The sequence below is a fragment of the Rhodnius prolixus genome, unplaced genomic scaffold (genome assembly GCF_049639745.1).
Source record: "Rhodnius prolixus isolate KJV_2025 unplaced genomic scaffold, Rpr scaffold_4, whole genome shotgun sequence".
NCBI classification, from domain to species: domain Eukaryota; kingdom Metazoa; phylum Arthropoda; class Insecta; order Hemiptera; family Reduviidae; genus Rhodnius; species Rhodnius prolixus.
Window position 1 is genome coordinate 50,192,893 of NW_027411614.1, and position 14,979 is coordinate 50,207,871.

At 31.0% G+C, this 14,979-nt stretch overlaps 3 protein-coding genes across 4 annotated transcripts in view; 1 reads left to right on the forward strand and 2 right to left on the reverse strand.

Moving 5' to 3' along the window:
- Positions 1–5,636, forward strand: part of LOC141456435 (uncharacterized) — a 72,268-nt gene extending 66,632 nt beyond the window's left edge. For both annotated transcript variants that reach the window (XM_074132429.1, XM_074132430.1), the window contains exons 18-20: positions 180–296; positions 398–658; positions 2,071–5,636. In XM_074132429.1, the coding sequence (XP_073988530.1) occupies positions 180–296; positions 398–658; positions 2,071–2,259 (567 nt within the window). In that variant the 3' untranslated portion in view covers positions 2,260–5,636. The remainder of the gene's footprint in view (positions 1–179; positions 297–397; positions 659–2,070) is intronic.
- A 763-nt stretch (positions 5,637–6,399) lies between these two features.
- LOC141456455 (uncharacterized) lies at positions 6,400–9,609 on the reverse strand. The gene is made up of 5 exons (XM_074132483.1): positions 9,429–9,609; positions 8,524–8,647; positions 7,978–8,166; positions 7,787–7,895; positions 6,400–7,224 (listed from the first exon to the last, which is right to left on the reverse strand). Exons 1-5 carry the CDS (start codon positions 9,490–9,492, stop codon positions 7,009–7,011), a joined length of 702 nt encoding a protein of 233 aa, XP_073988584.1. The 5' UTR covers positions 9,493–9,609; the 3' UTR covers positions 6,400–7,008.
- Positions 9,610–10,368: 759 nt separating this feature from the next.
- Positions 10,369–13,464, reverse strand: LOC141456454 (uncharacterized). Its single transcript, XM_074132482.1, has 5 exons — positions 13,307–13,464; positions 12,668–12,806; positions 12,404–12,583; positions 10,902–11,034; positions 10,369–10,574 (listed from the first exon to the last, which is right to left on the reverse strand). The coding sequence occupies exons 1-5, from the start codon at positions 13,407–13,409 to the stop codon at positions 10,395–10,397; spliced, it is 735 nt and encodes a 244-aa protein (XP_073988583.1). The 5' UTR covers positions 13,410–13,464; the 3' UTR covers positions 10,369–10,394.
- Positions 13,465–14,979: the final 1,515 nt, after the last annotated feature.

Consider the following 14,979-nt stretch of genomic DNA (forward strand, 5'->3'; position numbering starts at 1 on the left):
TCCTTGTAAGATTATGTATTACACGAAAGTGATGAACTTTAAGAGCGCCCTCTCACTCTGATAGTTCATTCAGTTAACGAATTTATTTATTTTTACTCATTTTCTAATAATACTTGTGTATTCAGACTTAAATTTAAAGATGCATTTATTTAGATTCAATTATTTATTTGACATCTCAGATTGACCAGCTGACAGTAAGCGGAACTCCTGAAAGCAGACCTTTGTCAGACGCTTCAGGATGTAGTGATGACCAGCTCGCTATTAAATTAAGATCTAAATCAACTTCTAATCTTCAGGTAATTGTATTTCAGAATTTAAACAAAACTTCATGAACTGTTATCATCTAATAATGAACTCAAAATTATAAAAGACAACACCAATTTTTTTTTCTTTACAGAGACCACTGACTCGATACTTGCCCATCAAAAGTGAGTCCTTAGATTTAAGACAACATATTGAATCAGCTGGACACCAGGTAGACGCATGTCCACATGTTACCTTGGATTCAACTTCATGTCGAGGATATCTACACAAAATGGCTTCAAGATTTCACTCTCACTGGAACAAGCGATGGTTTGTGTTCGACAGACTGGCGCGAACTCTCACTTACTACAGTGACAAGTCCGAGCGCAAGCCAAGAGGCGGTGCTTACTTCCAGGTCAGTAATACAACAAATTTTAATTGAAACAAATTGGTGTGAACAGGATTTTATCTTCTTTTACTTCTCGTGGCTTTCTTGAAACTCCGAATGTTTACTACACGATGGCTGATTTCAATTAAGATTACTGTGATTAAATGTTTTTTTTTTTTTTTTTAATATTCCTTCCTTGAAATCCTTCTTGTCATCAGTTTTCATGAAACGTTTCTCAGCTTAATCTCAGCTGACACAGTCGTTGCCTTTTTTTAAGCGTACGTCATTCTCTTGAACACATTTTATTTATTTTATAAGAAAGCCCCTAAAGAAAACAAGCAAAGCAACATCTCCAATTGGCGGACAATACCCATTATTTATCGCACAACTGAAAGAGAGGGTTCTTCTTTGAATAAATTGCATGTAAAGTCCTTCTTTATGTGGTTTTAGTTTATTTTTAAAATATACTGTCCATAAATTTGGATCTTTATGGACAAGTGTACATTTCTTTCTAGTACAATATAAAACTTGTTTTGTTTTTTTATTCCTACAGATTTAGAAGTTCTGGAATGAGACTGATACTATATTTTGCAAGGATTATTATAGAATTTAGTGTTTTTAGTTGTTCTAAAGAAATGACCCATGACAAGCTAAGAAAATAACTCAATCAGTCAAGTATGGAAAGTTATTTAGGTTTTCCTTTCTTTGTGAGTGTGTGTGTGTGGAATCTCACTGACACATTGAAAGCAGTCAATCATGTGACATCAAATGACTGCTGTGTTGAATTTAGTAGTGGTAACCATTTTTATTTAACTAATATTTTTAGCCTTTTATCAACTGCAGTCTATTTAAGAAAGTATTAAAATGAAATTTTATAAACGTGACAGGGAAAAGTTAATATTAACCCACTGTATCCCACTTATTCTTGCCTCTTTCTGCCAGCTATTATTGGATTCCCTATCGATGCCATTCCTTACTTTGAATTTTTGGAAATTGAAGCTTTTTGATTTCTTAAATTGTTGAATTGCCAGTTCCTAAGAAAATGTCGGTCTTCTTGTTAAACTTTCTGCTAGGCCAGTTTGATGAATGGGAAAGCGCAGTATCCTGTTGGAAATGTACTCTTTTCGATTCATTAAAACTCAATCCAGCGGTTCGCTTAAAGGTGGGAATAAATAGATTAGCAAATAAGTCCGTAATTAAATTCCCTCTTAGCTACCCAAAATAAAACTTAACATCTTTTTTTATATCAAACTGAGAACCCCATTAACCACTGACCACCGTAATTGATATTTTACTCAAAATCTACTTTATCACCGATGGTAACGATTCTGTTGCTGATACGCTTTATTATTGTTGTTTGAACAGCTCAGATTTTTTTAAGTATTGTGACATAGAAACCTATATATCTATATATACAATATTTTTATTTTTTTAATAAGGCCATAGAAGAAGTTTATGTGGACCATTTGAACACATTCAAATCACCAAATCCAAGAGTAACTTTCGTTGTAAAAAGTTCATCCAGGACTTACCATCTAGTGGCACCAAGTCCAGAAGCTATGAGAATCTGGGTGGATGTGATTTTTACCGGAGCCGAAGGACATCACCAGTATACTCAACATTGTTGATAAAAAAAAGTAAAGCGAACTTAATATTTTATCTTATTTCAAACTAATTTTTAAGTTGAAATTAGTTATCAACTTAGAACAGTGTGATGTAATATCTTTTTATTATTATTATTTATTAAGTTTAACATCTGAAATATTGAAAGAGCAAATTCTTTCTTTAAAAATAAAATAAGGTAAAAATAAAGATACCTTAAAACCTTTTCTCCAAAGATTAATTATAAAATATGTGTAATGGAAGAAATTTTTATTTTTATCACCTAATTACTATCTCTAATTTAATCTTTTTTAATTAAGATTTATTTACATTTTTGATGATCGTATAATAATACTTGGTGTATTTATATTTCGCCTTTGAAGAAAAACATTTAATTGACTATTTTTAGAGTCTGAATATTTGTAGTGTAATAAATAGTTACGCTCAAAAATTTGGGTTATGTTGCCTTATTATTTATGTTTTGAGAGGTTTATGAAGGGGAGATTTAATGAATTCTTAAACTTTCCAGACAGAATAGTAATTTGTCACTATTGTGGGTGTTACAATTAGGTTGTTCTACATTTTCGAGCTTAAATAAAACAATTGTAAAAATAATTGAAGGTTTATTTAATGTATTCATTTTATGTAAATTTACTTAACAAAGTTTTAGTTACGCAAAAGAAATTCTGTAAAGTGGCCACCGTGTCTACCTAGACTTGACTGGAGATTTTCATTTTTCTTATGTCTTACATGGGCTAAATTTAATGGAAAACGCAAGTTATTGTGTTATTTTGTCAACAATTTAGCATACTGTAAAATAATTCCTTATTAAAACCGAGATGTAGAAAATAAATAGAAATTGAGAAGTAGACTTGTAAAATTAATCCCACGACGTTAATCACAATTAAGTCGAATAAGATTAGATCGGGGAGCAATCCTGTCCCTAGGCAATGCAACTAGAAAAGGTTTTTGGTGCCTATCCCTTTGTAGGAGAAACTTCTCCTTTTCACAAGATCCAGGGTTTTCATTATAGTCGTTTTTCGTGTTACCTCATCTGAAGTAGAGTGGCCCGTAGTTTTGTTGAATCGTACATTTGGGAAATCAGGACGTTCTTACCAGAGTAGCGCTAGATCTTTGATATTCCGCTTACCCAACATACAACCTAGTGGATCCATTTCTCACAAAGTTCAAACTTAAGATATCTCGTACTGGATACGTAAAAACTAGTCTCCTCTATCACTTCGTTAAGGCAGCACCGTACCAGAAATGCACAGAAAACTTAGATGAATTTAAATGAGGGCATTTTCTCCCTCAGTGGCAAGTTAACTTCATTATCAATTAAAATGACGAAGAACCTGATAATTCCCTACCAAAGTTCGACTAGTTTTACCAGCAAAATATGGTCGGCTCGTGCATTTCCAAAATTTGATGAGAATATTGTTAGATGAGCCCACTATTCTATGGTTTAGAATATATTATGGGCTCTCTATAGTCGTTCAGTTCTTTGAGTTAAGAAAGTTTGATTAATATCCAATCAGTCAAGATGCAAAATCTTCGCCTGCTATAGTTAGCTAAAGATGAAATTTTTGTACTCGCTAAGATATTGTTATTGGAGCGCGCGCTTTTTAGAAACTGGTCATTGTTAGATTAGCAACAGAAACGGCTGCTTCAAAGTTGTTGGTAAAATGTTATCTTTTCGCAACGGAAAGATTCAGCACAACACACTTTACATGTGATGTCCTGGAATACTTGTCCGAAATGGATCAAACTTTCAGGATTTCTACGCATTTTTAGAATAGTGTTATAGTTAATCACCGTTCGTTCCTAACTAAAATAGACGTGAAACGGTTTAAAAGTACGGTTGCCCATCAATAGCCAAATTTGGTCCGTGCCGATGAAGTTTCTGACATTCGGTGTCTCGCAGTTCAATATAATTCCGCCAAAATTATTGTGGTATGTCTGCCAAATCCAGAAATCATTACTGATGTGGTGCCATCTATTTCTTAGTGAAATTAGGACATATGAATACCCAAATCCTATTTAAGTGCTTCTGAACAATAGTTGGGATTCAGCTAGTTAATATCTGAAAGCATCCTTTCTGCTGTTATCTAGAAAGTTGAATTCTTGACCTAGAAGTTAACCTTCAGCTTGTCATGAATATTTGCGGGTGCATTTCTGTCTTCTCGACGAGCCAACTATTTGGTATATTCGTTGCCAAACACCAATTTCACTAACTTATACATCGGATGGAAAGTCGTTAGATTTACTATTGCATAAAAATTTGAAAATCTAGACTAAAGAACAAATTTTATTAAGTATAATAATCTGTGTACTCCTAGTAATTGGGCTTTTAACTAATAAACAACTTGACAAATTAACCTATGAATATTTTCAAAAATAAAAAGCAAGGTGTTTAACAATTTTTAATTTTAATGTTTCATTTTGTCGTCACATTAGATTTCTCTGCGCAATTACTCTTCTAAAAAAAATCTAGTTTAATTGATTTTTGCTAGGATAGTGTTCTGTGTTAAAAAATATCTTATTTTTTTTCCTTTATAAATACATAACTGGTACAATTATAAATAAACTATGAAAAAACCTCAAGTTGCTTGTAAATAAAAATATTATATTGTTAAGAAAGAAATTGATTAGAAAAAGGAGCAGAAAGTCTATTATATTATACTTAAGCGTGCTTTAAGAAGAAAAGAATTCAAAGAGTTGTATCCTAAAACTTATTTGGAACAATTTAGACTGATTTATAATATAAACTAAATATGTAGCAAAGATAATTTCCAAGCTGCCTTCAAAAGAAAATTGCCTTTATCTTATGTAGAGATTTTTTTTTTTAATTTAAAAAAAAAAACGGTTTATAAGCTGTTATTTTAAGTTCTATTAACTGACCAAGTGAATGCAAAGTTTTGTTTTAAAATCTTGGTTTTGAAAAATACTTAGTTGAGAAAATAAGTTTCTGCTGTTTTTTTTTTTGTTTTTAGTTTATGTAGTGTTAATATATTATATATTTAACATAAATAATATATTTTTTAATTTAATTAAAAAGTTAATGTTGTTAACTCAGGGTGAAGTGCCTAATATTACTAAAAAAAAAGGAAGTTATACTTAATTCTTTTGTTTCAAACTAACAAAACTACTAAACACTTTACTTTAAATCTGTAAACATGATTTTTTTTCATTCGAAGAATCAATAAACTTTTTATTTAATTTTTTAAATTTAAAAAAAAATGGCACTAATCTCATTTAAATTTTATTACTACTTATAAAAAAATATCTTTTACCAATTAAATTGATTAATTAATTTGATCATACATAAGTTATTAATTTTATTTTTTGGTTTTATGTAAATTTTGTATATATATTATAAATACAAAAAATTTATGGAAAAGAAGTTTTTTGTTTATCATTTTAAGTTTCCTTTTTCTCTGTTTTACTCCTATAAAACAATCTTTATAACACTTAGCTGTTGTGAATAAATTTATAACCTCTTAAATAAATTCGAACGATGGTATATTTGGGTCTCCTTCATAAAAACCTTTTTTATTATAGAAAAGAAGATACAGACAAATTCAAACTCAATTGCCAAAACACATTACTAACTTAAGATTATGTTTTGCTGTTTAGCTGTTGTACTTGCGACAATTTTTATTGCAGGAGATAGTTCGGATTACTGCCGCTAGAATTCATGAGCATTGACTTTCCAAATTGTAAACAATAATTCTCTTTTCTGTTCCTTGTTTATTTATTTTTTTTAGTTTCTTTAATGTCTTGTAAATGTAAATTTTCAATTGTTTCTCTTGAAGCAAAAAGAGTTGTTTCAGGCAAATGAAAAGTCCTGGTTTTAATTCATTCTCTTTATTCGAACTTTATTTCTATAATATTCATTTTTAGTTAGGTATTTAATTATGTATTTCTGTTCAATTGGGACTATATTCTTACCACATTATTAAAGCACTTAAGGTAAAATTAAAACACAAAAGGCAAATTGAAACACGTATGGAACAAATTCGGACTTAGGATTGGCTTTGGTCTATTATCATTTGGTAGCAGACAGTAAAAAAAAAAAGTTTGTTCTTACTAGTTTTAATAAGAAGCCATATGGAATTTTTTTTTTTTTTGGCGCATCAACAGCTGAGGTTATTAGCGCCCAGAGCTTTTTCCAGTGCACTGCTGGCCTCCGGACAGTGTTCTCTCGCATATGGAATTGTACAAGAATTGTAAAAGTAATAGATATATAGATTTAATACGGAGGATTTTGGTGCCTAAATGAGGAGAGAAGTTAAAGGAAAGTCGTAACTACAAATTTAAAGGTCTATGTTTGGAGGTTAATAGGAGAAGACTTCTATTTATAGTGCAGTTTTATTGCATTTGTTAAAATTTATTTTGGTTAAGTTGAAGTTTTAGATTCAAATAGAGGAAATTGTGAAGAAAATTTGAAATTATGAGAGGTCAAGTGGTTGTGGAAGGAACTACCAAACGGTCATTTTTTTTCAACTAATAATTGTTAAAGCTAAAAGCCATTGCCATCTGTCCAGCTTGTTGCTTAACTAAATGATTTTACTAGAATTGTTCAATCATTTTTTTTTCCTCCGTTCTTTTGCCCTAGGTATTTGAAACGTTTGAAACTAAAACATAGAATAATCATACTACAGCAAAACGGAAACTCACTTAACAAAAACCAGAACAAAAAAGCTTCTTTTAATGTAAAAATCATCTTCACTTTACTATTTATACTTTCATTCTAAGTGTATACTTTGCTGCACTCAGTAGAAATGGTGGATGAAATTCCTGAGCCAGTCGAGAAGTTGTTGTAATGTCTTGCCGTTCATTATTTTATTAGCCTGCTCCTTCACGTAAGCACTGACTTGGGAGCAGATAAATTTCTCATTATCTTGGATATAGTGCAAGAAGGAGTTGCTGAATAGATCCTGCAATTCCTCCGGAGTCAAGCCTTCAACACTTAGTCCATCAACTGAGAACTAAAAATGAAAATTACTTTTTTTTATATTTTTATTAAACTTTCCTTATTGCTAGTATTACTAAGAATTGTGATCGATATTGAATTTTCTCTAAAATGACTTCTTCGCGATGTTATATTACCAACAGTCAGATCTACAACTTTTTCAATCATTGCCTTCTATTATTTTTATCGACCTATTGGTAACTTACTTTGTTTACAGTTTAGGTTAAGGTAGATGGAAAGAATTGGTAAAAAGCTCTACTCAATTTCGGCTATTAGAAGGCACGTTTCTATCATGTAAAGAGTCATTTTGGTGTAACTTGAGGATTTACAAAGGGCAGAATATTAATTAGAATTAGGTATGCTTTGGAATTCACAGTTTGTATGAAATGTTTAAGATAGAAGATTGACAGTTGGAGCAATGGAAAATCGTCCACACCAAATTTATTTTGAGTAATTTTCTTGAATACTGCTTTCACGATTTTATGAGCGTTTCGACCACTAACTGCAATCGTAAAGGCTATCAACTTCAATTTAAATCTCCCTTGCATTTCACTTCTATTTAAATGTATCAGTTTTACCTTAAGATCTTTAACTGTATAATAGATGTCCAGAGTCTTTATCTGAATGTAGTAGCTATCCACTTCCAGGGCTACATAACCACCTGTCACCAAATCTGTAATGTCCATCCTGTGGAATATTTTTATGAGTCATCAATATATTTTAATTTGGCCACTGTTTCAGAAATAATTATTAAAGCAAATAAACTCACTCAAAATGACCCTGTCCAGAAACCTTTTTACCTTTGACCGTTCCACTGGTGATGTAATCTCCTTCTACATGCATTGTTGGCAGTGAAACAGCGAATTTAGCCCACAGTCCCACCAGATTGTTTTCAATGTGATCGACGGTGAAATCGCTAGCTTTGGACACTTTAACATTATTGAATTTCGCTTTTAAACTGAAAAAAGAAAGAAATAGATTTTACATTACTAAAAATAACATTCTTGAGTAATACGTACCTTTTATCCTATGCCATTCGCTTCATTAAAGAATGATTTAACTCTTCAAACGAGAGAAATATCACATCGGAGATGCATGTAATTAAGCGGATGAAATATTTTTTATTGCATTGCCCGTTTCCGAACAATGTTTTTATTATATTTATTTTTCAAAGAAAAGCTGCGAACGTTTATAAAAAAAAAAGAATATGTTCTTGAAGAGTTTATTGTAGGTTTTAAACTGTCGAATTTACATTATAGTTTAAATAACGAAAAACTAATAAATTTAAAGCAAATTTAGTCTGAACTTTACTGACTAGATATCATCTCCTTGGACAGTTTGCTCCGGTAAATCCGGCACTTGGTAAGGTTCATATTTTTTCAATAGTTTTCTCACTACTTCTAGCGCTTCTCTAATTAATTTGTCAATTGGATTTTCCGCTGGAAAAGAATAACATTACTTTAATTTAGTCTTTGAGAGTTTTCATTCAGTATTTATTTTAAAATACCGATTAGATAAATTGTTAATTGTGATTAAGTAAAATTAAAAGTTATGTAATTGTCTTTTATATTTGTTAACAACTAAAAATTAATTTTAAAGTGGCGATAAAAAAGTAGCTGTTATCTGTAAGGTGTCATCCAAGGTTGTTATTTACACAAATGAAGAGCTACCCAATCTGCTGTGCAAGGAATATAAATAGTTGAAAAGAATTTTCAGTTTTTGCAATTGTTTCTAAAACAGCTTAACGATTTCCTTCCAACTTCAGGACGAACCTAATTGGCAAATGAAGTTGAATTAAATAAATCCTATTAGATATTTCTTTCTGCTACAGTATACCCGGAGATGATCAACTTATTTAATTCTTTTTTTTCTTTCTATGACAAAATGGTGATAGAAAATATGATTTTATTTTCACTGGGTCACGCTGAAAGTGCCACTTCACAACAAAGTTCCGTTCTACGTAACCTAAACTTTCAATTAAAACCGAGTGTTAAAAAAAAATACGGTAGCGAATAGGAAGAAAATTAGTCCACTTCCTTTTTTTGGAAGGGGAGGGAATTTTCTTCTTTTTGTGGAACCTTTGGGTTGCTTTTATCCCAAGATTGCCATTGAAGATGTGAGAAGGTGACAGAGGTCGCGTCCGGATATCACAGTTTCAGCATCAATCTTAACAACAAACTACAATTTAACAACAAAACAAGAAAAAATTACTTTTATTACCTTTAATGTGTGTAATTCCAAGGACTGCCACCAGGAGGCAGATAATTGTGAAGTGAATTTTCATTGTTTCGGGCACTGATTAACTTGATGTTCTATCAGCGATTTGATGAAACGTTGCATACTTATATACACCTTCTTATCACAAGAAATAGATATCTCTCTTTTCATCCATTCAAGAAATATAAATCAAATCAAACACTAAGAATATCTGAATATTTTTGTAGGTGGAGGGGCCACAATTTTATTTATCTTTCCAAGCAATTGAAATAAGCAAATTGAACTATATTTGTAATGTCCCTTTTTTGTACTATAAAATATATTGATACAAATAATGGGTAATACAGTTTTAAGTTGTGGCACATCCATCTATTAATTTAGAACGGAATTTTAAAAGATATTCATTTTTTATAAAGTTCATGTGACGATATACTTGATAAAAACTGGATAAATTCTTCAATATTGCATTGAAGATTGTTATGTTATGCAATGCAATCTACGTAATGCTTCTAATTTTCAGTGTGGTCATCACTTAGATAAGTAAGTTTGAAAATAGAAAAAGTTCAAAACCATTATTTAGTTGAACAGCTGTGCACCAGAAATTGGGTTTAATCTACAGTACGGAATGAAGAAGCCCTTCTTCTTGACATCGCTTTTAGAGAAACCCTAAAAAAGTTTTGAATGGATTCATAACTTTAGTTGCTATGCAACTGGTCAACTAGACCAACGTTTTGTACAGAATTGCTTTAACTACATCACATTCTAGCAACTTAAAAGCAGAAATATGCATGACATAATCACAGCACTCAAACTCTCCATTTAATACCACAGATAAGATTTTTTTTTTCTTACATTAATATATAATAAAAGGTGTTTAGTATATTTTATTTATTAATAAAATTGAACCAAAATATTTTTTACTTTGAAAAAAGAAATTTATTTTATGAATTATAAAATGTAAAAAAAAACTCATTTTCTAAAAGCCATTGATAACAGGTGAGCCACATTTCTCAGCGACATTTGTCGATAATTTTCTGTTGCTTGGCTGTTGAACAGTTCTATACCTTTCTTCATTAAGTTATTTATTTCTAGTTCAAGTAATTCATCAAAACGATTCTTTAGCTTTTCTGGAAAATTCTGGAAGTTAGTCTGAAACAATTGTATAGAAACAATAATGCTATTTAAGTTTCTGGTTTTATATATTCAATGTTTCGACCTGCGTGGGTCATTTTATACTGTAGGAATTTCTATACATCACTGAAAATACAGGAAATTAAAATAAGTGTACATTCAAAGTGAGGTAACTGTAATAGAAAATAAACATATTTTTCATGAATGAATTAAATGAATGAATGACTGCAAAATAACGCTAGACAATTAATGTTTAGGGCAATGTAACGATCCGCGTCCAAGAATATTAAGGCAGTACTGACAACAACACAGTACATCAGATAATTCATAATTTAGTAAACTTACCCTGATCATTTTAGACTCATATTGCAATTTAAATTTTCTAATTCCGTACATGTCTTCAATTTGTTTGGCTGCATGATCAATCACCATTAGATAAATTTTTCCAGTTATATTAATTTTAGAATCAGTATTTAGGCTACACAGAGAAAAATCAGTTCATAGTTAGTTTTTTCTATAATTGCTAAATAATGGGCCCATTAATTGTACTAAATGTTTAAAATAAACTTCATATTTTAATCGCTTGAATAGATTTTTACTTAAAAATCAATTCAATTAATTTATTAGACGTTAATTTAATGAATAATAAATTCTTCTTTTTTTTTTAATTTATTTGTTAAGTTACACCAGCGCTAGATGCACTATTAGTAAGAGTGACAATAACTGACCACTACTAACTCACTAATTGAAGGGAGAAGTTACCCAAGGATAATACTCCCAAATGATAAATTCAATTTTAAATTTAAACTCAAGAAGAAGTTTTGATTGATGTTTTTGAATTTAAATGGTCTTCTAGTGTAGAGGACTGATGAGATTGGCCCGCCGGACTTCGAGGAACTGGCGGGCCTAAAATGAAGAATAGTAGAGTCATCTTACAGACTGAACTGTTCTGATGTGCTGGAGATTATTATGTCAATGTTTGTGGACGGAGATGCGCCGAGTCAGTGGAAGAGTTCCATCATGCGTGCAATTCAGGAGTAACAGCACCAGTTGCAGGAGATGACTCTCATAACATATGTACATTTGCAAGACTTCTCCAACATACGAGTACTCCCTTCCGGAAACTGGAAAAGATGCAGCGAGTTCCTGAATTCTTAGAATGACGCTTAGAATCTAGAAATCAGAGTTCAGAACAATAACAATAAATCTAGTCCAATTATGGGCTTAAACGGCAGATTTTGACTCCTAGCACGCCTTCCTTAAATTAAAGATGGGTTTAATCATAAAAAAAGATTTACTGAGTTAAGGTGATAGATCCCTCGGAAATAGTTCTAGAAGTTTTCTACCTTAGTTTCCAAGTGTAACAGTGTTTACAAACGTTATCCTCCCGGTCTTATAAGCTTTCCAAACTTCGACTATCACCAGAGTTGATGAAAAAACTTCTTGTACTTTAAAGAAAAATTCTCTGGTGCATTTTCAGCGATGAGTGAGAGAGGAAGAGAAGTTAGTTGACTTTAAGCCGGAGCAAAAATTGAAAGCAGGGTATGGAAAATGGTAAAGTTATCTTAGAAAGATCTTGGATGATGGAAAGCGGGCCATTAAGAGGCTGCAGAACGAAACTTAGTGACACCATGGTGTGACTTGACGAAGGAATATTTCAGGTACTCGCAATTGGACCAATATAGACACATAATTGAGGCGAAAATTGAGAAGAACATGAGGACACTTTCCCTTAACCCCTTCCTCGGCATCTGAGCAGTTCCGCTCCTTCTCAATCTGGTGTTCTCAATCCACCAACCGTAATTTTATTTTTTTTAAAGCACTAACAAAAGGTAACATTAGCTTACTTAAAGTCTCCAGAAGCGCTGAAAAGCTCTCCGTCGATTTTGCCGATTGCGTCGTACTGACCACTCACTACCAGCGGCTGAGATACAGTGAACGTTGAACACAGCTTTTTCACATCATTAGACGTGGACTCCAAGAATAGATTGATTGGCATCCTCAGATCTGATAACGTAATACTAATCCTGAAAATACTCACATGTTAATCAAGCAAAAACTTCTTAAGTAATTAACAAGTCAAGCAATTATAAACAAGGATAAGTCCATACCTAGTTTTATTGTCAGAAAGATACAGATTTTTCAAATCAATTGCGTTTATGAATGACGTTGGATCATTGAATAACACCTGGTTCATGTTGACATATGTGGCAATCCACATGTGGAGATCATTAACGGCACGGATTTTATCTGCACAGAAAAGGAAATTACTAGAACTGCATGAAACATTGGGAAATGAACCGTAAGTACAGCCCCAAATTCGGTATCTTCCAGCTGTCCTAAAACTTAACATTAGTCAATAATAGTACTGCTCTTGTAATGTTCCTTAAATCCATTCTGTGGCTATACCTAATGCATCTTCCTACAAGAAATCGTGGAGTAACATGAAAGTCAAAGGGATGTTAATAAGTAAAAGATCATCTTTATTTTCTGGTTGTATCAAAAGGAAGACTTAGCACGCTTGCCTATTGGTCTGAATTGCACAGCCCTCAAGTATGTATAGCGTCCTTCCACTTCAATTTTTAAATGAGCCAAATTTTAAATTCAAGCAACATATTCAGAAAGGTTTTCTAATTGTAAAAAAATTTGTTGATTTAAAATAAAATTTGCAAGCTGAATATGATTTGTAATACTTTTGCCCCAATAAAATAATGTAACTCTTAAAATGTAAAGAGTGAATCAAAACTTACTTGTACTTTCAGTTGTTATCAGGATATCCTTTGGATCTGACAACGCCGAAGAAATTAGTAGTGAAGTTACAAATAAACATAACATCTTGTAAGGATGGATCATTGACTCTGTATTAATAATAACGTCAGAGTGAATTGATCACTAATTAATGTCGCAAGTTAACTTCCTTATCTAGATTTGATTTGAAACAGATTGCTTAATAAAGCACTTCAAAGAAACAAATACATTTAAAAAAAAACTTAATTGAATCTAAAAATTGTATTTATCGCATTCATGCGATATTGGGAGTGGGAAGTTCTTAATATATTAAAAATAATCAATTTCTATAATTAATTATTGCATTCCCGAATACTTTCCTGAAGGATTTCGTGAGGTCTGGGTTAAGCTTCTTTCTAGAGGGAGGGCAAAATGAAATAAGCATATTTACAAATAAATAAGCATCTAATTTAAAATAATAACTAATGCAAATATTTGTGCCTATGAATTAATTTTGATTATCATTATTATTGAATATCCTTAACAAAAACTTACAGTTTAAAAAGTTAAGTATAAGGGTTGATTAAACGCCAAAAGGTACACAAATCAGCGAGTACCCAACATTTCATTAATACTTCATTAATATTTAAGTAATTCTACTGCATTAATTTTCATTAATAAGTTATTTTTTAGAATTTATTAGATGTCACAGACCCTTATGCTGGCCATTTTCGTCTACAAAATATATGTTCAAGTAGCACTGTAGATTTACTGTAATATCTAGTTATTTATAATAATCAAACTATTAGTTACAGGTTAAAAAGAAAAACCTTATAAAAAATATAAAAAAATTATGAGGCTAAAAAAATTCAAAACTTCTTTTTATAAAAAACTTACATCAATGATTTTGTTTATTTTATTTATTTATTTTTATTTTTAAATAAAAATCGTCGGTTTAAGTTCATTCTTCGATTAAAGCACTTGTTATTTTATGAAGTAGTCAAACGATTATAATAATAGGTAATAATTATCTGGCTTTATCGCAAATAATATAGTTTTCTTCAATTACATTCTCAATCTAGGTATTCATCCCACAATGTTGTATATATGTAATATAAAGTAAATAAGATATGCATATTTTTAGGACAGCTTATTATTCCAGTATTTTACTATAAGTAAAATTAGGGGAACTAAATTAAATTACAATTGAGAAATGAATAATTTTTGTTGAATAATCTACTTGTTATTAACTGTGTGTTATTTGTGCTCACGAATATTTCGGTAAGTCGAATTCAAGACAGTAGCCTACTGTAACTTTGTCTTTTTCTACTTTAACATGCATTTACATATATATGTGACTTATCATAATTATAACAAAAAAATATTATAAATGAAGTGGCCAGCATAAGGGCCTGTGACATCTAATAAATTCTAAAAAATAACTTATTAATGAAAATTAATGCAGTAGAATTACTTAAATATTAATGAAGTATTAATGAAATGTTGGGTACTCGCTGATTTGTGTACCTTTTGGCGTTTAATCAACCCTTATACTTAACATTTTTAACTGTAAGTTTTTGTTAAGGAGATTTTTGTACCTTTTGGATAGATTTTCCTTTTTGTCTATTTCGCAATCTTTACAGACTTTTTTAAAATGTGGAATAAGCAATTCTATCATTATAATCTGATAAGGTGT